At 36.1% G+C, this 25,926-nt stretch overlaps 1 protein-coding gene across 2 annotated transcripts in view; it reads left to right on the forward strand.

Moving 5' to 3' along the window:
• Window positions 1–25,926, forward strand: part of LRRC1 (leucine rich repeat containing 1) — a 187,274-nt gene that overhangs the window by 54,413 nt on the left and 106,935 nt on the right. For both annotated transcript variants that reach the window (XM_072642485.1, XM_072642486.1), the window contains exon 2: window positions 5,096–5,213. In XM_072642485.1, the coding sequence (XP_072498586.1) occupies window positions 5,096–5,213 (118 nt within the window). The remainder of the gene's footprint in view (window positions 1–5,095; window positions 5,214–25,926) is intronic.

Consider the following 25,926-nt stretch of genomic DNA (forward strand, 5'->3'; position numbering starts at 1 on the left):
ATTTAAAAATAAAAGGAAACTGATTAAAAAAAAACCTTCAGTGATTTAATTGCATAACCCTCTTACCCTGTGCAAAGGGAGATAATGGCTTAGGTTTTGTGCCTTTCTTTCTCTTGGCCTTGATTTCCCTTTCCCTTGGCTTATACTTCATACATTTGCAGGCAGTCATATTCTGCCATATTGAGCCTAGTTTTGATGTGAAGACAACTCATCTATCTTATGAGATAACATTTCCAATTCTTTCTTTATCACTTCTGTAGCTTTTTGTTACTTAATATTTACTGTTTACTATTTACTATTAGTAACTATTAGTAATAACTATAACTAATAGTAAATAGTATTTACCATTTACTTTCTGGCAATTGCCACAAATATATATCTTGCCCTGAATAAAGAAGGTAATCTTTTTCTCAAGTTGCATTGTGACTGTCTTACTGTCCCCTATATTCGATGCCTAAAATAGTACTGGCCTTTTTCCTATTTAACTGCTTGCTGTATCATGAGGTTATATCAAATTCTGTTTAGTGTTTTTCCTTAGTTTCTTTCTACTTCACTATATGATTCTGTGTTTTTATCTGACAGTTTTTAGGTTCTAATTCTCCAAATGGGTTCATTTTTGTTCTCATCTCTATGTTAATTTCATAAGTATTATTTCTTTGCCCTGATAGCATTGGCAGCATCCATGGTAATTTGTTATCATCTATCTATTTTATTAGTGTGTTGTTATTCCCTCTTCAAATTCCTTAATCAAGTTAATATAGCTCTGGACCAATCTCATTAGTTATCCCTCCCTCAGCCTAATTACAGTGTTGTTTTATCACTTTTCTAATGTCTTTTTATCTGAGATGATTAGAAAATGTCTCTGACTAATGTTCCAAAAGATGTTTCCCTGAAGTTGACATTTCACATGTGGCAAATATTGAAATGTCTTAGAATTTTGTCAGACAATACAAATCAGCTAAATATTTAATAGGAATCTGTCCTCGTGCCTTGATCTGTCATTGATGCCTACACATTTTGCATACTCTTTATATTCTTTCACTGTTTCTTAACAAGATTTATAAATCACAGGATCATAAGAAAGGAACCTGTAGGGATCAGCTAATCTAATCCTTAAAATGATACAGTGGAAAGAACATCAGCTTTGGAATCAGAGGACCTAGATTTAAACTCCTTTTCCTATACTCATGATCTGCACTGTAACCATCCCAGAGTAATTACCACAGAGGTTAGCTCCTACAGATCTGGTTTTTTTTTTTCTCTCCCTAGGCTCAATAATTAGATTAAAGATGAACCATTTCTTATGCTTCTCTTGTATTCCATTCATTGTAGTACCTAGCATAATGCTGGGCACATCACAAGGATTCAGAACTTAGTTGTTGGTTTTTGCCAAGGAAGAATTGATGAGATTTGGTGATGGATTTGATAGAGACGAAATCATAGAAATGATAAATCTCACGTGAAATGTGAGAGGGAGGAGTAATGATCGAAGTTGTTGTGAGTTGAGGACTGCCTTAACTGTCCATCAGAAGTGAACATTTTGATTATCCAAGTGTGCAGAAAGGAATATAACTAACCTGAAACACATAGAGACAAATGCTTTTTTGGTCACATAGGTATTGATTTAGGGAGCTGTCAGCCCCATCCTGCCCATTCACATTATAAGGCAGTTTTACCCTACTTAAACTGTGTTTAGGACTATAAGCCACTATATTTACTAACAAAATTCCCCCTAATTTTTTTCATAGGTATTTAACTGCTAACAGGGCATTGAGGTAAATAATTGTATGATAAGAATGGTCTTACCAGCTTGACAAGAATTCTTAAAAGGTCTATGCAGTAATTATAGATAAAGCTTGCAACTTTTTCATGGATTCATAGTGTTAGAATTCTAAGGAAGCTCAGAGATCATCTAATCGAACCTACTTCACTTTATAACTAATGAAACAGGACTAGAGGAGGGAAGTTGTTTGTTCTAACTTATATAATTTAAATTTATATTTAAAGATAAAACTGGGATGAGAACCCAGATATATCTGGAGCCCCAGTCCAATACACAGAATTCAATTTAGCAAATATTTATTGGGTACGTACTTGACACAAGGGTCTGTTCTGGTATAGGAGAAAGAGTTCTGGCTTTGGGGTTAGAGGACCTGGAGTCTCAAGTTCTAGCTCCCATCTAGCTCTAAATCACTTTAGCAGCTGTGGGCACACTGGATCAGAAAGGGAAAGACTTCAGGCAGGTGAGAGAATTTAGGAGGCTGGTGTGATAGTCCAGGTACCAGGAGGGATCAAATTCTGACCTAGGATGGGGCTACATGAGTAGAAAGGGATGAATGTTAAAGTTGGGGAGGCAGAATCGACAGTAATTGTAATCTGATGGAAAATGTGGGGTGATGGAAAATGTGGGGTGAAGGACAGCAGTGGGGTGAGGATGATTCCAAGTTTGTGCAGCTTTGTGTTTAGGCCCAGGGATGGGGAACCTATGGCTTCAAGGCCACATGTGGCCTTCTAGGTCCTTGGGTGTGACTTTTTGACTGAGTCCAAATTTTACAGAACAAATCCTTTTCATAAGGAGATTTGTTCTGTGAAGTTTGGATTCAGTCAAAGGGGACCTGAAAGGCCACATATGGCCTTGAGGCTGCAGCTTTCCTACCTGTGGGGAATAGTGCCCTCAACAGAAATAGGGAAAAGGAATGAGTTTAAGAGGAAAGATAATGAATTCTCTTTTGGATATGTTGTACTTGAGGTGCTGTGGAACATTTCACTCATGCTGTGTGAGAGAAAGGGTATTGTCGTGTATAGGAGTATGACTTTAGAAGCAAGAGGACCTGTGATTAAGTCTTACATGAGCCAGTCTTGTCTCTGTAATCATGGGCAAGTCACTTACTCTATTAATGCCCCAGACAACTTTCTAATACTTAATCAGACCTACAGTTTCTGCGGGGTAGGGGAGTAGCTAGGTGATGCATTAGATAGCGTTGGACCTGGAGTTAGGAAGACTCCTTTTCCTGAGTTGAGATCTGGCCTGAGACACTTATTAACTTCATGACCCTGGGCAAGTCACTACCCTCTTGGACTTAGTTTCTCATCTGTAAAATGAACTGAAGAAGGAAATGGTAAAGTACTCTAGTATCTTTGACAAGTAAACCCTAAATGGGGGTCACAAAGAATCAGACATGATGAACAGTAATAACACCAAGCATTTCTGTAGCTTTTTAAAGTTAAAAAACACTGTTCATACATATTCTCATCTGATCATTATTATAACCCTGTGAGATATTTGCTGTAATTATCCCCCCCCTGTGACCCTAAAATTATGGAAAACTGGGAGTTCCCTATACTGATGAAATCACAGGTCTGGACTCCCTGCTTCACAAAATTGTCTAGATGGCAATATGGGAGAGAGGGAAGAGGAGATCCTGTTTTAACTTCTGGTCCAGTAAATAGGATTAGTTTTATGTTTTGTATATAATGATGATAGCTAGCATTTCTGTATTGGTTTAGGGTTTGAAAAGTGCTTTATGTTTCATATGATCCTTACAGCAGCTCTGAAGTAGGTGATGCTGATATACAAAATCATACAGCTACATATCTGAGACAGGATTCAAACTCAGGTCTTCCTGACTCTCAGGTCCAGTGCACTTTCCACTGTGCCATTTTAATGGATAAAGCAGTTTTTGACACACACACACACACACACACACACACACACTCCTTTGTGTTAGCATTCAGTTAACTTCAATCAGCAGATGGGTTGAGAACAAAATCCCAACTGAGTTTAAATTCAGTGTTTCTAGGAGAATTTTAATTTAAGTGATTGATCATCTCTGAATGCCCAAACTGAAATCATTATTTATTGTTCCTCTGATCAAGAATCTTGACCATTTGATTTTATTTCCCCTGAGTATATAGAACGGGGGCCAGTATTATAGTCTGGCTTATTGGACCATGTTTTTCTCTAAGACAAAGAGAACTTACATGTCTGAGTAAACACCCGGGTGCATTGTGAAACTGTCCAACTGCTTAAACAATTGATGCAGGCCCAGTTGTTCAAATGGGCAACTTGTTTGAAAGGCTTTTGGGATAGCTAATGCTGTAGTACAATCAGCATTAAGGAATTTCAGCATTTTTTCTATAGCTTCAAATAGTCTATGCATTACAGATGCCAAAAAGATCAGTCATTTTATTACATACTATTAATCATAGCTCTCTTGTATTACCTTCATCTGATGAGAGATGGTTTATTTTACTTTTGAAACCTGTCTGAATGATAGGTGCTGATGCAGAGTGGTGTAAGCAGAACAAGGGAAACAATGTGCACAATTACTACAGTAATGGAAATGGAAAAGCCAAGAATGCTCCTAACTGAACTGTATAATTATAATAACTGAACTTGAGCTTGGTGACCTGTTGAGAAGTGCCCCTCCCTTTCTCTTTTGCAGAAGTGGGGGAATCTATAAGTGTGAACTGTTGAATATTCTGTGAGACCCGTCAATATTCTGATTAGTTTTTTTTAACTACTTTTCCTTTTTCTCTTTTTAAAAATGTCAAGCTATGGAAGGAATATATTGGGAAGTGAAGATAGCAGAAAAATGAAAGATTTAACATCTAAGATTAAAAAAGTACATTATTTTATATTATCTATATTTTATATATTATTTTGCATTATTATTGAAGCTCCTTATGAAATAATTTTAGAAGGTATATTTGATTATTAAAAATGATCATCCTGAATACAGTGGACTTGTGATTCATGCATTTATGGAAATGTTGACTGTATGATTTTGATCTATGTTACTGGTGTCCTCCCAAACTCTCTATTTGTAAAAAAAAAATTTTTTATTTTTGTTTCTGTGGTTAATTAAATGGCCTCAGTTAGCACTAATATATGCCATTGATTGAAGTAAGTGTCTTTCCCTTTCTGATCCAGTGTGCCCACAGCTGCTAAAGTGATTTAGAGCTAGATGGGAGCTAGAACTTGAGACTCCAGGTCCTCTAACCCCAAAGCAGTACTTTAAACTTGTTCAGAAAGGTTGGATTATGGATGTATGTGAATCTCATGTAACTTATGTGACACTATTTTGTCTTTCAGCAATTTTTTCAGCTAGTAAAATTACGGAAACTTGGACTTAGTGATAATGAAATTCAGCGGCTTCCTCCAGAAATTGCTAACTTCATGCAGTTGGTAGAGCTGGATGTATCTCGAAATGGTAAGCAAAAGATTACCAATTATTATTTACTATACTTTGTAATGTGACAAATTGAATTGAGTAACAAATTACATTACAAAATACATTATTGCTAGAATATATACTTTTCTTGAATCTCGTGGTTCTAGGAAATACTTGTATCCTAAGTGCTTAGGACAGTACTTGATACATAGTAAGAGGTATAATGGAAAGAGGGCTGATAACTTGATATTAAGGAGACCTAGTTTCTGATCCTGCCTTAGATATTTATAAATTGTGTGGTGTCTTACAAGTCTTTTATCCTCTGTTAGCTTCAGTTTCCTCGTTAGTAAAAGGAGGATGGTTTGAACCTATCTTCTGAGGTTATGAAAACCTCAGTTTCAGATAAAATCATGTGTATGAAGGACTTTGCAAATTTTGAAACGCTACATAAATGCTAGCAGTTGTCACCATCATCATCATTGTTTGGTGTGGAGTAAAAAATAACGAAACTGCCTATTATTCTTGAATAGTTGAATCAACTCTAAATAATTGCAAAATACTTACCAGCCCACATTCTTTTTTGAAATCACCTTGTTCTGTATAATGCAGGTAGTCTTTTTAAGATCCATTCTTTTTTATTTATCCAACATTCTGTTTCCTCATCCTGGGGACAGTGTGTACTTCTAAACCCTGTTAAATACTGTTGATTTAATGAGAACAGATCTGCAATTGTGTTTCAGGGATATCTGTGACACATTTATCCTTTACTGTAGTGTTGTGAGTATTTTTAAATGAAAAAAAATCTGTTTACTTGAAAAATTTTTACTACTTCACAAAATGTTCATCAGAGTCTCTTTTTTAGTGATCATTTTTATCAATGGTGATGTCTGTTTAGTATGTCCTGAAGAAGCACACTACTAATGCTGTCTCAATTCTATAAAAATATTTTTATTTAAAATGTGGCCGTTAACAAAGATAAATAAAATATAAAATAAGGAATGCAGCCTTATATAAGGCATAAAGTTGTTAGCATTCAACTAAATAGAATTAAGTGAATAACCAGACAAAAAACAGGCAATAATTTTTGATTTGTTTTCTCCTTCAAGGTATTGATAATTCTAGTCAAAAAACTGATAAGGCAGAAGTAGTTACTGGTCTCTGATAAGAATGGAAATGATTGAATGGGAATTTTTTTTCTATCATATTGTCTTATGAAGATTTGTATACAGGATATAAAGGCATCAAGCAAAAATATATATGGCCCCAAACCATTTTCCAATTAACAAATTGTCGAAGGATATGAATCAACAGTTCTTTGAAAAGAGCATTGAAAAATATAACAACTTTAGGAAGTAATACTCTAAATTAGAATTTGGAAAATATGATGGGAGGGTGAAATTGGGTCTACTGCCTGTTTTTATATAGCCCTTGAGCTGAGTAGTTTTTACATTTTTAAATACATTTAAACACTAAATATATATTTTTTAACATTTTTAAATACTAAATTTTAAATAAAGTTTAAAAACCTTACTTTATAGTGTTTCAAATACAATGACATTTTATTTAAAAATGTAAAAATGCTTCTTAGTTCATCAGCTGTGCAAAAAACAAGCTGCAGGATTTTGAGGCTGTAGTTTGTTTGAATCCACCTCTCAGTCACTAATAATTAAAAGAGATGCAAATCAGAACAGCTCCAAGGTTTAACTTTACACCTAGCAAGCTGGCAAGGAAAAGAAAAGATAGGTATAGTCAATGACAGAGGGACCATAGAAGGACAGGCACACTAATGTGTTTTTGGTGGAACTGTGAATTAATCCGAACATTCTCAAAAGCAGTTGGGAATTATGCAAGTGAAGTGGCTGAAATGGTTACACTCCTTCCTTTAGAGTTTCTGCTTCTGGGCTTATTTTATTCCCCAAGGAAGTCACCTCCAAAAAAGAAAGTTTCCATGTGCACCAAAATACTTTTGCTCCATTTTGTGGTACCAAAGAAGTGGAAGCAAAGTAGATATCTACCAGTTGGAGGAATGGCCAAATAAAATGTGGTTCATAAGTGCAATGGAATATTAATGAGGTGAAAGAAACGATGAATATGATGACTACAAAGAAACATGGAAGGACTTACATGAACTGATACAGAGTAAAGTAAGCATAGCCAGTAAGACTATCTAAAAATTATTTCAACAATGAAAAATGAACAACCATGAAACATTTGAAAATGAATTTGCACAATTACAAAGAATAAACTTCAAAGAAAAGATATATGAAGACACCTCTGCTTGTTCCTTTGCAGAAATGGGGGTCCACAGATGTGGGGCATTGCAATATATAATGCCAGGTTTTTGATGTATGTATTGAGCAATTTTATTTATTTCCTTTATATATATGTTTTATTTTTCCTTAATTAAATGTTAAAACAGTTTTTAAATAGTTTAAAAAAAGTTTTGAGTTCCAAATTCTCTCCTTCCCTCTTTCCCTCCTCTTCCCCTTCCCTGAGATGGTAAGCAATCTGATATAGGTTATATATGTGCAATCATGTAAAAACATTTCCATATTAATCATTTTGTATATGAAGATATGTATTAAAAGAAAGTGAAAAATAGGGTGTTTTAGTCTGTATTTAGAAAATATCAGGGTCACACAGCTAGTTAGTGTCTTTGGCTGGATTTGATCTTAGGTCTTCCTGACTCTGGACTCAACTCTCTGTCTACTGTACCATCTAGCTACCTGATAAAATACAGATTCCTCGGTCTGGCACGTAAAGATCTCCACAATCTGGCTCCCTCCTATATGTCTAGACTTCTTTTGGGACAGCTAGGTGGTGCAGTGGATAGAGCACCAGTGCAGGACTGAGGAGGACTTGAGTTCAGGTCTCACCTGAGACACTTGACACTCACTGGCTGTGTGACCTTGGGCAAGTCACTTAACCCCAATTGCCTCATCCTGAGTTGTCTCCAGTCATCCTGATGAATATCTGGTCATTAGATTCAGATGGCTCTGGAGGAGAAGTGAGGTTGGTGACCTGCACAGCCCTCCCTCACTCAAAGTCAAGTGCAAGTCATGTCATTATTTCTCTGATGACATGGTCTTTTTTGGCAACAAAGGATGAACACACACACACACACACACACACACACACACACACACGCAGAAAATATCAGTTCTTTGGTTCAGTCAGTTGACATTTGTTAAATCCTTGCTATATTCTAGGTGCTTTTTAAAGTACTAGAGATATAAAAAAAGGCAAAAAACCCCAAAAAACCTCTCCCAAAATAAACATCTCCATCCCATCCCTGTTCCTTTGGTTTTATATATGTGGGTGTATGGATTTTCCAGCCACATATAAACCATACACACATTTATACTTTATGTATGTATGTTGTATTTATTCATAAGGCAAATTGGAAATTTACTAGACAGATAGAGGAGATCCTAGCATTAAAGGGAATTAGGAAAAGCTTCTTGAAAAAGGTAGAATTTTAGTTGGGACTTGGAGCAGGGCACATAGGCCAGGACATGGAGATGGGGAGGAAAAGAATTTCAGGCATGAGAGATATTCAGCAAAAATGGTCAGTTGGGAGGTGGTGTGTCTTGTATAATAGCAAGGAGGGCATTGTCATGGGATTATAAAATACATGGGCCAAAGTAAGGTGTAAAAAAGACTGAAAAGTAAGAAGACAGCTGGTTATGAAGGGCTTTCAGTGAAAAAACAGGATTTTCTATTTGATTGTGGAAATGATATAGAGCCACTGGAATTACATTGCATATGGAAGTAACTTGGTTAGACCACTTTTTTAGGAAGATCAGTCTGCCAAGGGAGTGGACAGGGGACTAGAGAGAATGATGAGATCACCAGGTGAAATACCATAGAGGGAGAAAAGAAAAGGTCCCAGTTCAGAACCTTGGAGGGATATTCACAAGTAGTGGACATAAACCAAATAAAGTTCTAACAAGGGAGGCTGAAAAGGAATGAACCAACAGGAAGGAGGGGAATTAATAGAACGCTGTCATGAAAATCTGGAGAGAACAGTATATTGACAGAGAGGGCAAGAAAGATGACAATTGAGAAAAGAACATTAGGTTTGGCCATGAAGAGGCCATTGGTAACTTTGTAGAGAGCAGTTTCATTTGAATGGTAAATTCAGAATCCAGATTGCAGAGAAATAAGAAGAGTATGAGAAGAAAGTGAAGTGTCTATTGTAAGTGACTTTTTAAAAGGGGTTTAGCTACAAAAGGCAAGAGAGATTTGGGTTCAGAGAACCTGGGTTCTAATCCAGGCTCTGGTACATGTGTAACTTTGGAGAGTCGACCTCTCTGGGCTTCATTTTACTCATATGTAAAATAGGAGCTAGATGGATTAGATGATCTGTAAGATAGAGCTCTTTGATTTACCTTCTCTGATCACTAAGTTCCTTTGAATGTCATATGACTTATATTTCAAAAGCAGGAGGAAAAATGAGTGATCCTTTATGTTTCTGAACCTAACTTTAAAGTTGATTAAAGGTCAATTTTTTAATGACATATTTTTGTTTTACATCGCCTTCATTCATTTCCAAATATATTTCTCTCTTACCTTGTCAGCAAGTGAGCTAGCCACTTCTTGCTAAAAAGAATAAAAAAGAGAGGGAAAATAATTGCTCAGCAAAACCATTCAGTACATACATACACTTTGATAAGATAAACAGTATTTAACATCCATAGTCCCCCATCTTTGCAACTCTTAACTCTACTTGAAGCCTGACTAGGCAGTTTTCATTTTTCACAATAACTAACCTGGTGGTAGTGAAGTAACAGTTTACATATTTCGGTGTGGAGAGAATTCATATGACTTCTTAGACATACATTTCCTCATCCATCAAGTAACAATGAGCATATCTAGACAAGACTACCTCACAAGACTGTTGTGAAGACCCAGTGAGTTAACATACATGAAAGTGTACTATTAGTGTGATTATCACATCTTTTTGCTTGGAATATGAATATAGCTAGGGAGCATTGTGGATGTTGACATTGATCCCTTTTGTCTTAAAAATAAACTAAACCTTAAAAATGGATGTCATTTGCTATATAATGCAAGGTAATGCCATAAAATGGATGGTTGAAATTACAAAATCTGGGGGAGAAGCACAGTAGAAATTTTTGTCATTGGAGGTAAAATGCTGAAATTTCAAACTAATAGAATCATATTGGGAAGAAAAAGAATGACATTAGTTTTTGAGTCAAAAGAGCATTTAGGTATGGAAGTGAACTCAATTTATTAAACATTTTAAAGTCTGTACCATGTGCAAAGAACAATGGGAGGTTCTGGGGATATAGAATAAAAACTGAAGCCATTCTTGATCTCAAGAAAAGATCATTCTGAGTCTTGAAATTTAGAAGTACCTCCCTCCCTGTGCAGAAGTAGAGAACTATGGGTATGAAATATTAATGCATATAGTATTCGATTTGGTTGGTGTATTGGTTAGTTTTGCTGAACTGTATCCCCCTTTTTTAAAAAAAATATTCTTTGTAACAAGGGATGGTTTACTGTGGAGGGGAAAGAGAGGAACATATTTGGAAATGAAGGTGGTTGATTGAATTTAAAAAAAAATCATTTATTAAGTACTCACTATCTGCAAAATACTGTGCTAAATGCTAGGGATAAAAACAGAACAGTAGGACAGTCTCTGTTCTTTAATAGGGGGAGATAATACATATAGTAGGAGATAATACATATAACAAGTCAAATTGGAAAGCCCAGTGTCCTTTAGGGTGCACCAGCAAAGCAGATGATGAGGCATCTTCTTTATTTGTATTTCCACTGATGGAAACATATCAATTTCCGATGTTGGACCCTTTGTTCTAGGGCCAAAGACTTTCATGATGAGACTTTTCTGGGCCTTCAATTGCTGTAACCCTCCCCCCTCTCCAAAAAAGAATAACCATTTGAAAATTATTTTTTTCAATTATATCTAAAAATAATTTTTAACATTAAAAATTTTGAGTTCCAAATTCTATCCCTTTCTTCCTCCCCACAGCCCTGTGGCTAGCAATCTGATGTAGATTATTCATGTACAATCTTGTAAAATGTATTTTCATATGAGTCATTTTCTGGAAGAAAACTCAAACCCAGAAAGAAAAAGAGAAAAATAGTACGCTTCTATCTGTATTGACACCATCAGTTCTTTCTCTGGAGGCAGATAGCATTTTTCATCATGAGTCCTTTTGTATTGTTTTGGATCATTGTAGTACTGAGAATAGCTAAGTCATTTACTGTTGTTTATCATACAACATTGCTGTTACTGTGTACAGTGTTCTCCTGGTTTTGCTCACTTTACTCTCCATTAGTTATATCTTTCCAGATTTTTCTGAAATCTTCTTGCTTATTAATTTTTATAGCACTTAAATTATAGCACTTATAATTAAAATCCTGTACCACAACTTGTTCAACCATTCTGCAATTGATGGGCATCTCCTCAATTTCCAATTTTTAGGCACCACAAAAAGCACTGCTATGAGTATTTTTGTCCAAATAGATCCTTCCCCTCTACCCCTTTTTAAAATCTCTTTGAGACACAGATATAATAGTGCTGTTGTTGGGTCAAAGAACATGCACAATTTTATAGCCCTTTGGGCATAGTTCCAAATTACTCTCCAAATTGATTGGATTAGTTCACAACTCCACCAGCAGTGCATGTGTCCCAGTTTTCCCACATTCCCTCCAACATTATAATTTTCCTTTTCTGTCATACGAACCAATCAGATAGGTGTAAGGTGGTAGCTCAGAGTTGTTTTAATTTGTATTTATTTAATCAATAGTGATTTAGAGCATTTTTAAAAATGATTATAGATAGCTTTAATTTCTCCATCTGAAAACTTCCTGCTTATATCCTTTAACTGTTTATCAATTGAAGAATGACTTGTATTCTTATTAATTTGACTCAATTCTCTATGTACCTGAAAAATTACGCTTTTATCAGAAATAGTTGCTGAAAAAATTTTTCCCCCCATTTTCTGCTTTCATTCTAATCTTGGTTGCATTGGTTTTGTTTATGCAACCCCCTTTTAATTAAATTAAAATTAAATTCTTCCCTTATCCACAGATTTGAAAGGTAAATTATTCCATGTTCCCCCAATTTGCTTATGGTATCACCCTTCATGTCTAAATCATGTACCCTTTTTGACCTTATCTTGGTGTACAGTGTGAAATGTTGGTCTATACCTAGTTTCTGCCATACTATTTTACAATTTTCCTAGCAGTTTTCGTCAAATAGTGAATTCTTGTCCCGAAAGCTTAGATTTTTCCATTGATCAAAACTAAATTACATTGATCAAGCACTAGATTATTACCATGTACTACAATGATTTACTGCTATGTACTGTGTACCTAATCTCTTTCACTGATTAGTACTCTATTGATGATTACAGCTTTATAATACAGTTTGAGATATGGTATAGCTAGGCTACTTTCCTTCACATTTTTTTCATTGATTCTGTTAATATTCTTGACCATTTGATTTCCAGATGAATATTTTTTTTAGTTTTATAAAAAATTTTTTGGAGTCTGGTGTGGCACTGAATAAATAAATTAATTTAGGTAAAATTTTCATTGTTTTTATATTGACTTGGCTTACTCATGAGAATTTAATATTTTTCTAAGTGTTTAGATCTGACTTTATTTGTGTGAAAAGTATTTTGTTATTTTATTCATATAGTTCCTGGGTTTGTCTTGGCAGGTACACTCCCAAGTCTTTTATATTGTATATAGTTATTTTAAATGGAATTTCTCTTTCTAATTTTTCCTACTAGATTTTGTGGGTACTATGTAGAAATGTTGATGATTTATGTGGGTTTATTTTATATCCTGCAACTTTGTTAAAGCTGTTAGTTAAATTCAAATAGTTTCAAATAGTTTTTTTAGTTGATTCTCTAGTATTCTCCAAAGTATAACATCATATTATCTTCATAGAATGATAGTTTTTTCCTCATTACTTATTCTAATTCCTTCAATTTCTTTTTTCTTCTTTTATTGTTATCGCTAGCATTTCTAGTACAATATTGAATAATAGTGGCAATAATGCGCATACTTGCTTCACCCCTGATCATATTGGGAAGGCTTCTAGTTTATCTCCATTATAGATAATGTTTGCTGATGATTTTAGATAGATTTTAAGACAAGTTCTATTTAATCCTATGCTCTAGTGTTTTTAATAGGAACGGGTGTTGTTATTTTTTCCAAGTTTTTTTCTGCATCTGTTGAGATAATATGATTTCCATTGGTTTTGTTATTGATATGGCTACTTATGCTGATAGTTTTCCTAATACTGAACTAGTCTTACATTCCTGGTATGAATCTCACCTGGTCATAGTGACCTTATCCTTGTCATTATTGCTGTAATCTCTTTGCTAGTATTGTATTTAATTTTTTTTGCATCAATATTCATTAGAAAAATTGATTTATATTTTCTTTCTCTGTTTTGGTTCTTTCTGGCTTAGGTACCAGTACCATAATTTTATCATAAAAAGAATTTGGTAGCATTCTTTGACTATTTTCCCAAATAGTTTATATTGTAATTGGTCTTTAAATGTTTGGTAGAATTTGCTTTGGTAAAATCCATCTGGTCCCGGGGATTTTTTTCTTAGGGAGTTCATTCATGGCTTGTTCAATTTCTTTCCTATTCTGTTAATCTGGAAAATTTATATTTTTATAAATATTCTTATATTTTGCTTAGATTGTCAGATTTATTGGCATATAATTGGGCAAAATATCTCCTAATAATTGTTTTAATTTCTTCTTCTTGTTGGTGAATTCACCTCTTTCCTTTTACTGGTAATTTGGTTTTCTTTTTTTCCTTTTTTAATCAAATCACCCAATGGTTTATGAAATTATATTGTTGTTTTTCCCCATAAAATTAGCTTCTAATTTTATTTATTAGTCCAATGGTTTTCTTTCAGGTTTATTAATTATCCTTTGGGTTTTCAGGATTCCAATTTGGCATTTAGTTTGGAATTTTTAATTTCTTTTCCTAGTTTTTTTTAGTTGTATGCCCAATTGATTGACCTGCTCTTTCTCTATTTTATTGATGTATTTAGAGATGTAAATTTTTTCCCAAGTACTGCTTTGGCTGAATCTCATAAATTTTGGTATGTTCTTTCATTGTTGTCATTCTCTTTAATGAAATTGTTGATTGTTTCTGCGATTTGTTCTTTGACCCACTTATTCTTTAGGATCAGATTATTTAGTTTCCATTTAATTTTTAATCTACCTTTCTACTGCCCATTATTGAATATAGTTTTTATTGCATTATGATCTGGAAAGGATGGATTTAATATTTTTTTCTGCATTTGGTTCTATGATTTTTATTTCCTAATATTTGATCAGTTTTTGTGTAGGTATCATGTACTGGTGAGAAAAAGTTATAGTCCTTCCTATTCCCATTCAGTTTTCTCCAGAATTCTATAATATCTAACTTTTCTAAAATTCTGTTCACCTCCTTAACTTCTTTCTTGTTTATTTTTTAATTAGAGTTATCTAGTTACAAGAGGGGAAAGTTTGGGCCCTCCACCAGTATAGTTTTACTATTTCCTCCTATAGCTCAGTTAAGCTCTTTAAAAATTCAGATGCTATAGCATTTGATGCATATATGTTTAGTATGGTTTGTACTTCATTGTCTATAGTACCTTATCTCTTTTAATTAAAACAATTTTTGCTTTTGATTTGTCTGAGATCATGATTTTTTTTTTAACTTCAGTTGAAGCAAATATATTCTGCTCCAGCCCCTTACTTTTACTCTATGTGTGTCTCTGTGTTTCAAATATGATCCCTGTATAGAAGCACATTGTTAAGATTCTGGTTTTTATTCCATTCTGTTATCTGTTTCCTTTTTTATGGGTGAGTTCATCCCACTCACATTTATAGTTATTATTGTATAGTGTATTTCCCTCCATCCTATTTTCCCCATTTATCCTTCTTCCTCTTTCACCTTTCACCTTTTCCCTCCTTATAAGTATACTTCTGATTGCCTCCTCCCCTAGTCCTCTTTCCTTTCTATCAGTCTCTCCTCCCACTCCCATCCTTCGTGATAGGGCCAGATAGATTTACATATGTTATTCCCTCTTTTAGCCAGTGCTGATGAGAATAAAGTTCAAGTGTTACTTGTCCTCTCCCCCCCTGCCCCTGCTGCAGTCTTCTGCTTCACTCTTTCAAGCCTATTTTATGTGAGATGATTTATTCATTCTCTCTTCTTTCCCTTTCCTCTTCTCCCAGTACAATTTTCCTTCTCACCTCTTAACTTTGTTGTTTTATTTTTGGATATCATCCTATCATAGTCAACTCAAACTTATACCCTCTGTCTCTGTATACTAGTTCTAATTGCCCTAATAGTGATAACGTTCTTAAGAGTTAGAAGTATCATCTTTCCATGTAAGAATATAGACGATTTAACCTTATTCTTGTGTCTTGTATTTGAAAATGAAATTTTTTGTTTAATTCTAGTCTTTTAATTAATGATGCTTGAAAGTCCCCTCTATTTCATTAAATGTCCACTTTTCCCCCCTGAAGGACTATGCTTAGTTTTTCTGAGTAGGTGGATCTTGGTTTTAATCCAAGCTCCTTTGCCTTCCAGAATATCGTATTCCAATTCTTCTGGTCCTTTAATGCATATGCTGCTAAGTCCTGTGTTATCCTAACTGTGGCTCCATGATATTTGAATTGTTTCTTTCTGGCTGCTTGAAGTATTTTCTCCTTGGCTTGGGAACTCTGGAAATTGGCTATAATATTCCTGAGAGTTTTCAAGAATAACCATTTAAAAAAATTAGAGAAGGTATTATAAAGGAAATATTAATTAGGTTCATCATCCCTCAATATGGAAGGGCCCTGAGAGGTTCATTTGGTTCAACTTCTCATTTTATATATGAGGAAACTTGGGCCCATGTACATGAAGTTACTTTCCCCAGGGTTGCACAGTAAGTGCAGAAGAGTGGGATTCTAACCCTAATTCTGTGCCTCTAGTTTCAGCATTTTTTTGTACTACATTAGGTTGCCTCTGTCAATTGAGTTTTTTGGTTCTGAAAATGAAAAGGAGTTTTATCATTAAAATATTTTTACATGACAATTTGAGCAGGATGGAGAAAGGATTGTGCATGTCTTGCTGTGTGCTCAATTTTACTTTCCATCATGTAGTTATAAGAAGCCTTCCCTGAAGGCATTGTCAAGACAAGAATTACTCTTATCTCCCTGGGATTCATCCGCTCTCTATTTTTTTTCATTCTTTTTGCCCAGTTGCTTTCTGTCTGTCTGTCTGCAGGTGTTTGCATCTTGTGAAGGATCATGCTGGTCTTCTGCCTTCTTGTCAAGCAGTTTTAGAATTGCTGAAGGGGAGGGTGCCCAGATTGAGGACCTGCAGGTGGATCCTTTCATTGGTCCTTGAAGCAGGAGGAGGCAGACGTGGGATTGTATTTGCTCATTGTTTGCTTCTTAGTGCAACGAGAGGGGATGTAATAGTTGAATCCAGCTCTTTCTCTCCTCTCCTCAATGCTCCTTGCCCCACCAAAACCCTTTTTTATAGTTGAAGATTAAAATGAACATTGATGGCACACCTGTAGAGGGAAGGAAGTCACAAACCTTGCTGTTAGAGGGGCACATGTATAAGAGGAAGGGACAATCAGTCACAACCTCTGCCTTTGTTCATTGCTTATGATCAGTGAGCATTTATTAATACATGGAATGGACACACACACACACGCACGCACACACCTGTCCCATTATAAACAGAATATATCTGAAGTAATTAAAAGGTAATTTATGGAAGGAGGGCAGTAGAACCTTGGTGGATTGGGAAACCCTTCACATAGAAGCTGCTGTTTGAGCTGAGGCTGGAAGGAAACATGGGATTTTAATAGGACAGTTGTGTGTGTGTCTGTGTTTATGGAGGGAGAGAAATGCCTGCTAGCTCTCTACTTTTCTACCCTAACACCTTGTATTCTGATTCTTGCAGAGCTCTAATTCACTCCCTCCCTCTGCTGCTCTCCCCTCCCCTCCCCCTCACAGGGGAATTTGAGGAAAAAGAACAAACATTTATTACTATGTAATAAATGGCATTGTTCTGGGCACTTTACAATATTATCTTATTTGATCCTTACAACTGCCTGAGAAGATAGGTGCTTTTATTATCCTTATTTTACAGTTGAAGAAACTGAGGCAGACAGAGGTTAAGTGACTTGCCTAGAGTCACACAGCTAGTAAGTCTGAATCTGAACTCAGGTTTTCCTGACTCCAAGCCCAGCAGTCTATTCATTACATCACCTATGTGCTTTGAATAGTAATATCTTCTCAAGCAGCACTTCTTAAACTGTGGGTTGAAACCCCATATAGGGTCAAAAAAAAATTGGCAACAGTAAAAGGTTTTGGAACATGCATTGACCAGAAATTAATTAAAACTCAACCATGTAATGAATCCAAGGTGTTTCTGGCAGTGCTTGCCCATTCACTTCAGCCTTGGTTGAACAACGTCAACAAATGCTGCTGAAATATAAAAAGGGGTTGCAAGTGTAAAAAGTTTAAGAAGCCCCGTGAAGGGGGTGTATTTATTCCCTCACTCCTTGGTTTTCCAAACCATTTATGTGTAACAGAAACTATCCAGTCCTGGAATAAGAAAGTTAATTGCCTGGCATCTGATTACTTGATTACACCAGGAATGTTGATTTGGAAATTACTGCTTTTTAAGCAAGCATGTATCAATAAGACTCTGAGAACATGCCTGCTCCCTTTCTCTTTTTGGCTTTTTTCTTAGAGATGCCCAACATTGCAACTCATTTCGGTTAGATTTTGAGCCCAGTAGAAGTCCTGATAGTACTTGGAGTCATAAATACCTCAATTCAAATCTGAAATCAGACACTTAATGGCTAAGAAGTTCCTAGACCTCCTGCCTCAGTTTCCTTAACTATAAAAATTGGAATAATAATTAATAGCACCTGCAGCCTAGCGTTGTAGTGAAGATAAATGAGATAATGATTGCAAAGAACTTTGCAAACCTTAAAGTGCTCCATAAAGTAGATGAAGGAGGAGAGATAGCCTCTGGCCCCACTCCTGAAAATAGTAATACTGAGGCATGCTGTCCCCTCCATTATCTTCCATCTGCTTTACAGGAATCTTGTGTAGTGTCTTTCTTATTAGAATGTACTTGCTGCCTTCCATCTGCTTCATATGTCTTGTTTATATATGTTTTGGTATATGTTGCCTTCCCCTTTAGAATATAATCTCCCTGAGGACAGGGGATATTTTTGCCCTTTCTGTCTCCCTACATAGTAGATATTTAGTAAATGCTTACTGACTAACTGACTGGAACCTAGTAATATTATTTAATAAAAGCTTTATGGGTGATTGAGAGACTCTACAGGTCTGTTCTTAGATGAGAGAAACGATAGGGAACTAGCGCTATCATTTAGTTTCTTAGAGTTCTAAGCAACTCTAGGAAAATAAGTCACAAGGAGGGTGTTTGTACCTACGTCTAGGGCAAGCATGCTTAACTGTTTTTGTGTCATGGACACCCTTGGAAGTCTGGTGAGCCTATGGACCCTCTCCCAGGATAATGCCTTAAAATGCATAAAACAGCACATAAAGGGAATCTATTATATTGAAGTGCTGTTATCAAAATATTGTTTAAAAAAAACCTCAGCAATTTCACAGACCTTCTAAGGTAAGAAGTTAGGAAAAATGGATGGTATGCTTGTAATAATAGTAACTCCTATTTATATAGTGCTGTAATTTTAGAAAACACTTTACATATGTTATCATATTTCATTCTTGTTACACCCCTGGTAGGTGGGTGCTAATAAGAATTATTTCTTTCTCTTTTACTAATGACATTCATGGTTACAGTTAGTAGATTGTTGAGATGGAATTCTAACCCACTTCCCTCCTATCTTAAGTGAGTGAGTAAATGAAAAATATTTTTTAAGACTTTAACATGTGCCACGCATTGGGCTAATAAAAAATTGAGATAATTTCTTTTCTCAAGGAACTTGCATACAAATAGACAGAGACAACCCACATAAAAGAATGATGATGGTCAGGGACTAGAGTTTTGGTCTGCGGCATTAAAGGGCACTGCATGGGGCCATAAGGGATATTGCCAGGCCCTTTCCAGAGCAATGGGAGTGTTGATTTGATTGTGGTTTCTAGTAAGAGAGCCCACAGGGCTCTGGCGTAGACCTTCTTTTCTCTCTATATACTATTTCACATGGTGATCTCATTAGCTCCCATGGATTCAATTATCATCTGGGTGCTTATGATGCTCAAATCTACTTTTCCAGCTCCAGTCTCTCTGCTGACTTCCAGTCTCATGTCTCCAACTGCCTTTTAGACATCTCAAACTGTATATTCTATAGACATCTTAAACTCAACATGTCCAAGATTGAACTCATTATCTCTCCCCAAATCGTCCCCTTATTCCAAACTCAAGGACAAGCCATCTTCCCAGTAAGCCAGGCTGGCAACCAAGGTGTTTTACTTTACTTCTCATAATCTCTCATCTCTCCCCCCATCCAATCTGTTTCGAAGACCTGCTCATATCAATTTTGTATCATCTCAAATATGTCCTTTTTTCTCCTTTGACATTGGTCCTCATTTCTTCATGCCTGAACTGTTGCAATAGTCTACTGGCTTGTCTGTCCCCATTCCAGTCCATCCTCCACTCAGCTGTCAAAGTAATCTTCTGAAAGCACAGGAAGGGTGATCATGTCAACCCCCCTTCACCCTCAGCCTCCTCCCCCCAATTTTTTTTTGTAAACCCTAGTGACTCCCTAACATTTACAGAATCAAATATGAAGTCCTCTGTTTGTCATTCATAACCTGAAACCCTCCCTATCCCCAACCTTTCCAGTATTTTTACACTTTAACAGCCTATGTCTCCCAGGTACTCTATAATCTACTGACATTAGCCTAGCCTCCTAGCTGTTTCTAGAAAAAGACTCTCCCCACTTTTAGCATTTTCTCTGGTTGTTCCTCTTGCCTAGAGTGCTCTCCCTCTTCATCTCTGCCTTCTGACCTCTTTGGCTTCATTCATGTCCCAAGCAGCTAAGTGGCACAGTATATAGGGCCTGAATTTGGGGAACCTGACTTCAAATCTGACCTTAGATACTTACTGCCTAAGTGACATCCCTGGGCAAGTCACTTAACCTTGTTTGCCTCAGTTTCCTCATCTCTAAAAGGAAATGCAAACTACTCTAGCATTGCTGCCAGGAAAACATGAAATGGGGTCATAAAGAGTCAGAAATGATTGAACAACAACAAAAAATCCTGGACTTGGAGTCAGGAAGACCTGAGCTCATATCCTGTCCCAAATATTTGCTGTGTGACCCTGTGACAATGAGAAGGCAAGGCTCTTAGCCTTATTTCTCTCACTGGTAAAATGGGTATAATAATTACACCTACCTCATATGATTCTTGTTGAGGGACTATCAAATGAGATTATATATAAAGTAATTTATAAACATTAAAGCACTTTATAAATACTAGCTAGCTGTCATTATTACTATGGAGACAACAAAAAGCTTGAAACAGTTCCTGTGTAAAAGAGCGTACATTCTCTTGTGAGGTACAATATATACATGACTAAAGTGTAATAGCATTACCAGGTATAGGTCAGATAGAGTTCTAGGGGAAAAAAAAACAACCTGAGGTGGGAGAAATCACTCCCTTGAGGGAGACCAAGGAAGGCTTCATGGAGGAGGTAGTACCTGATCTGAGCCTAGAGGGAATCTAAAGTGATGATGACAAAGGAAATGCATTCCAGGTATGATATGAATTCATAGCAGTCATGGCTAGAAAATCTTATTGAATCTAGTTTTGGCTGGAATGTCTAATATGTGAAGGAGAAAATAGTTTGAAATTATACTAGAAAGGTGTAGAGGGCCTTTTAAAACTGGTAGACAGAGTAGCTTGTGTTTGATCCCAGAGGCAATACGAAACCCCAGAAAGTTTCTTTTTTGGATGAGGTAATTTTTTGCCAGTTATGTGAAGGATAGATTGGAGATGGGATAGACTGGAGACAAGTATACCACTTAGGAGGTTGTAGGAATAGTCTAGTTTAAGAAAAAGTGATGAGGGGCCTCTCTTAGAGTAGTGGCTCTGTGAATTTAGAGAACAGGAAATATCTGAAGGATAGTGTGAAGCTAGAATCAATAATTAATTTGATATGGGAAAGAAGAGTTGATGATGACCCTAAGGTTATGAACTTGGACTAGGAAGATGGTGTTTTGTTGGTACCATATGATCTCTAAGATCCTTTCCATCTTTAATGATCTTCTATGTGTGTGTACATGTATATGAGAGAACATGTATTTATGTGTGTGCACATATGCTGGTATACATTATTTCATTAAAATAGATTAACAGGTGGTTGAGTATAAATAATAATTGACATTTATATAGAACTTCAAGTTTTACAAAGTGCCTTGTAGGCATTAGCTCATTTTGTTTGATTGTTTTTATATTTATATGAGTCTAGATACATTAAGCAGAGGATGGATGATGATCTGTCAGATATATTCTATAAAGAATTCGTATGTTGGACTGGACTGTGTAACACTAGAGTTTTATGGAACATATGTGTACACTTCAATATTTTAAAAGACTTCAGATTTTATCTGCGTGAGGACTATATAGATTATAAATTCCCAGAGAGCAGGGGCTGTTTAATTTTTGTCCCTATAGCCCCAGCAACTAGTGTAGTGCCTAGAATGTATAGTAGGCACTTAATGGTTTTTGATTGATACACATCCAAACCTTCCATACCTTAATCCATGATTATAAGTCCTTTCTGTTGCCAAATGCATTTTTCTTCTGATGAACCTCTTAGATTACATTCGTAATTTTTCTATACATAGGCCCAGTCTGACTCTAGGTCTATGCTATTTTTCAGGTTGTGCTATGTTAGCAATTTCATTCTGAATCTGGGATTGATGCCAGTGGTGTGTAGGAAAATATTTACCAACCAGATCTATGGGGAAAAAAGTACATTCAATCCACTTTTAAGTTTAATCTATATATCACTTTAAGTCTAGACAATCAGCAAAATAATATATAAATTAAGCCCTGATGGGTAGTGTTTACCAATTTCCGAAGTCTAAATGCTCACACTGAAAGTTTAACAGCTGGCCCTTGCAGGTCAGTTCAAACTCTTGCGTGTTTCCCTACCACCTTGAACCACTGGAGAAGCCTTTAGTGTAAGATTTGGTGTATTTGGAATTATGCATACTCTCTGATTAAGTAACACTGGTCTCCTTGCCATTTCTAGAATGATACTCCATATCCTGACTCTGGGCATTTTTATTGACAGTCTTTTACTTCCCTGGAATGCTCTTTCCCTCCTCATCTCTGCCTCTTGGCTCCCCTGGCATCCTTCAAGGCCCACCTAAAATCCTGCCTTCTACAAGGAAGTGTTTTTGGGTCCTTAATTCTAGAGCTGTCCCTCTGCTGATATTTTCCCTTATTATCCTGCCTATAGCTTTCTTTTGCTTAGTAATTTGTAGATTGTCTCTTCCAATAGACTCTGAACCCTTGAAGGCAGGGACTGGTTTTTGCTTTTCTTGGTATCCCTCAGTACCAGTATCATTATTACCAGTTCTCTTGGTGAAGGCAAAGTCATTGGCAGAATACCTATATGGTCTAAGAGATGACTTTGTACAGATAAAAAGGATTGGGTAGAAATTATATCCTGAACCTTGATCATGTGTCATAGCATCATAGAATTGGAGCTAGAAGGGACCTTAAAAGCCATCTAATCCACTTCACTCATAAGATGAGAAAACTGAGGCCGTAGGAATTTGTAACTTTCCCATAGTTACAGAGGTGATACATGGCATAATGGGGATTTGAACCTAGGCTTTCTGACTCCAGAGTCAAGACTCTTTTCATTGTACTTCTTTGCCTCCTGCAAATGTAAATAATGGTAGGAATTGAGCATGAGTATGTAGAGAAAAAATGTTCATGTCCTCCTTGTAATAGATTGGTGGGATTGTTCAATGTTTCTATCAGAAAAGGTTTCAGCATCATCCTAATAATAATATTATAATGAAATTACAATAATTATAATGTAACAAAGGAATAAGCATTGCTTATTTCTTGTATGGTTGCTTTCTTTTGGACTTTGAGTAAAATTCTCAGTTTGGATTCCTTCCAACCAGATCACTAGATGTATCTGTTGTTTATAGCTTGGTTTTATGTTATGTTTAATTAACTTTAAAACCAAACTTGAAGGTTACTGAAAATGACCTTGTGTTGCATCAACCCTTCTGTGCTTCCGAGTACATTCTCCTACAAAACTCTGTCTGGCAAGCAATAAATTTACCATGCCTCTAAACCCTCCCACTCAGTTATGAACAGTCAGTCTTCTTTATTACTTGTATCTAATTGTCAACACACCCACTTCAGAAGTACAGCACAAGCCAGTTTTTTTTAAAAATTCTTATGGACTTCAGTTTTGTCACAGTCAAGAAACAAGGGGCTGTTGTCTTATTTCTTCTAGCTGCCTTGTTTGAGTTAACTGTCTGCTCAGGATGCTTGCCTTGATGGTTAGTAGTTCAGCAGTGCATTTTCTTGTCAGTGCTGGTGATAAGAACAGGATCACTCAGGAGAAGAATAAGTCTGAGGGGAGAAAGCATCCTAGCACCTGGGCTTCTGTGTCTCTTCCCTCACTCAATTTTGGAAACTGTCCAATTCAGAATTTGTTTTCTTGCCTGTGAAACTACCACTTCAGGATTATGAACCCTCTCTTGGCCTCATCTCTGGCCTTCTATTGTTTTAGGAAGTCAGTGGCTAGCAGAGGTTAAAGTAACATGGGAAAAAATTACCACCACCTACACATTCACAATTTTATTCCAAACAGAAGCAAGAGTTTGTAAGGTGAAGGCAGCAGAAAGGAACTACACTATTTGTCCAGTTTTTCCAACTTCCCTTTCCAGACGAAAGCAAACTGATTTTTAAAACCAATTTTGGGGGAGAGCATATGTATATACACACTTGCTTTAAAATACTGAAGAAATTCATAATACCTAGTATACAGAGCTAGATGGAATATTAGAGACCTGGGGTTCTTCTCCTGAGGTCCAAGAACTTGTATGAAAAAAAATTGATAGATATTTTAAAATAATTGGTTTCTTTTGTAGTACTGTGCATTTTATTCTATTCATTTAAAGACATGACTCTAAGAAAGGGTCCATAGGCTCGCTAGACTGTCAAAGGGTTCCATGTTATACAAAGAAAGTAAAAAAGCCCTGTTCTAGTTCAACCACAAACCGAGGTCCCTTTACTCATGGTGTTTCACTAGTAGGTCCAATTTGACACGCTTTTGTTTTCTTCTTCTAAATGATTAGAAAAGTTAAAAAAAATGTAGAAAACACTGAGGACTTTCTTATATTCTTGCCTTTATCTTTTTCATTACAAATCTGATTTATTTCTGCCTAGGGCAGAGGGTTTCTTCAGGCTGCCTTATCATCTTGTCTTGAGCTAAGTGTGGAAGGGTTAGCTGTTGCTATTTCTTTTTGCTACCATTTTATTGTGGTTTCATCAGGCATATTTGCATTTCTGGCGTGATGATGTGGATAAAATGCTGTATTTGTCGTCAGTAGGTCTAGGTTCAAATCCTGTCTCAGACACTGAGCACAGATATGATTCTCAGCCTTTCCCAACCCTGTTTTCTTATTAAAAATGGTAATAACAGCACTTGTAATGCTTCTCTCTCAGTACTATTTTGAGGAAAGCACTTTGTAAAACTTAAGATGCTGTACAAAAATGAATTATTAATATTATTATTAAAAATACTTTCTGGTAATCTGTAAAATCATAACTCTACTGTCACTGGAACTAATGGTCATCTTGGGGAAGTTTCTGATGCTTTCTGAGTCTGACTTTTCTCATGTGTAATATGAAAAGGTTGTATTAGATAGAATGGACAAAATGTTGGACTTGGAGTCAGTTATACCTTAATTTGAATCCTTTCTCAAACACATACTAGCTATGTGACCCTCAGAAAGTTATTCTTATCCTCAGTTTCTTCATCTCTAAAATGGATGTGATGATACCACTTATTTTACAAGGATAATTGTGAGGGCCAAATGAGATAATATTTGCAAAACATTTCATAAACCTTAAAGAGCTATTTTGTTGTTCAGTTATTTTTCAGTCATGTTCGACTCTTTGTGACCCCATTTGGGTTTTTCTTGGCAAAGTGATTTGCCTAGAGTGATTTGCCATTTCCTTCTCAGGCTTAATTTATAGTTAAGAAAACTGAGGCAAGCAGGGTTAGGTGACTTGCCTGGTGTCACACAGTTAGCGTCTGAGACCAGATTCAAACTCAGAAGATGATCTTCCTGACTCCAGTTCTGGCACTCTGTCCATTGCATTACCTAACTGCCTTTAAAGAGCTATATAAATATTAAAAATTGCTGCTGCTGCTGCTGCTACTGTTGTTAAAAGTTAGGGGAGATTTTAGAGGTCATGCACACAACCCTCTTGTTTTACAGATGAAGAAACCATGGTCCAGAAATGACTATACAAGAATACAAGTGGTCAAGCCAAGATTCAAACTCAGGTCAAATCTATGGTTCCTTTCACTGCTCCATGCTGCTTCCCTTGGACTGATTGCCAAAGATCGTTCTAGCTCAGATCACATCAAAGACTTTGCAAATGTACCCCATCAGTAGTATTATAATGAGACACAGTGGATAGAGTACTGAGCCAGGAGACAGGAAGAATCATCTGTGAGTTTAAATTT

Source organism: Notamacropus eugenii, chromosome 2 (assembly GCF_028372415.1).
Source record: "Notamacropus eugenii isolate mMacEug1 chromosome 2, mMacEug1.pri_v2, whole genome shotgun sequence".
Classification (NCBI taxonomy): Eukaryota; Metazoa; Chordata; class Mammalia; order Diprotodontia; family Macropodidae; genus Notamacropus; species Notamacropus eugenii.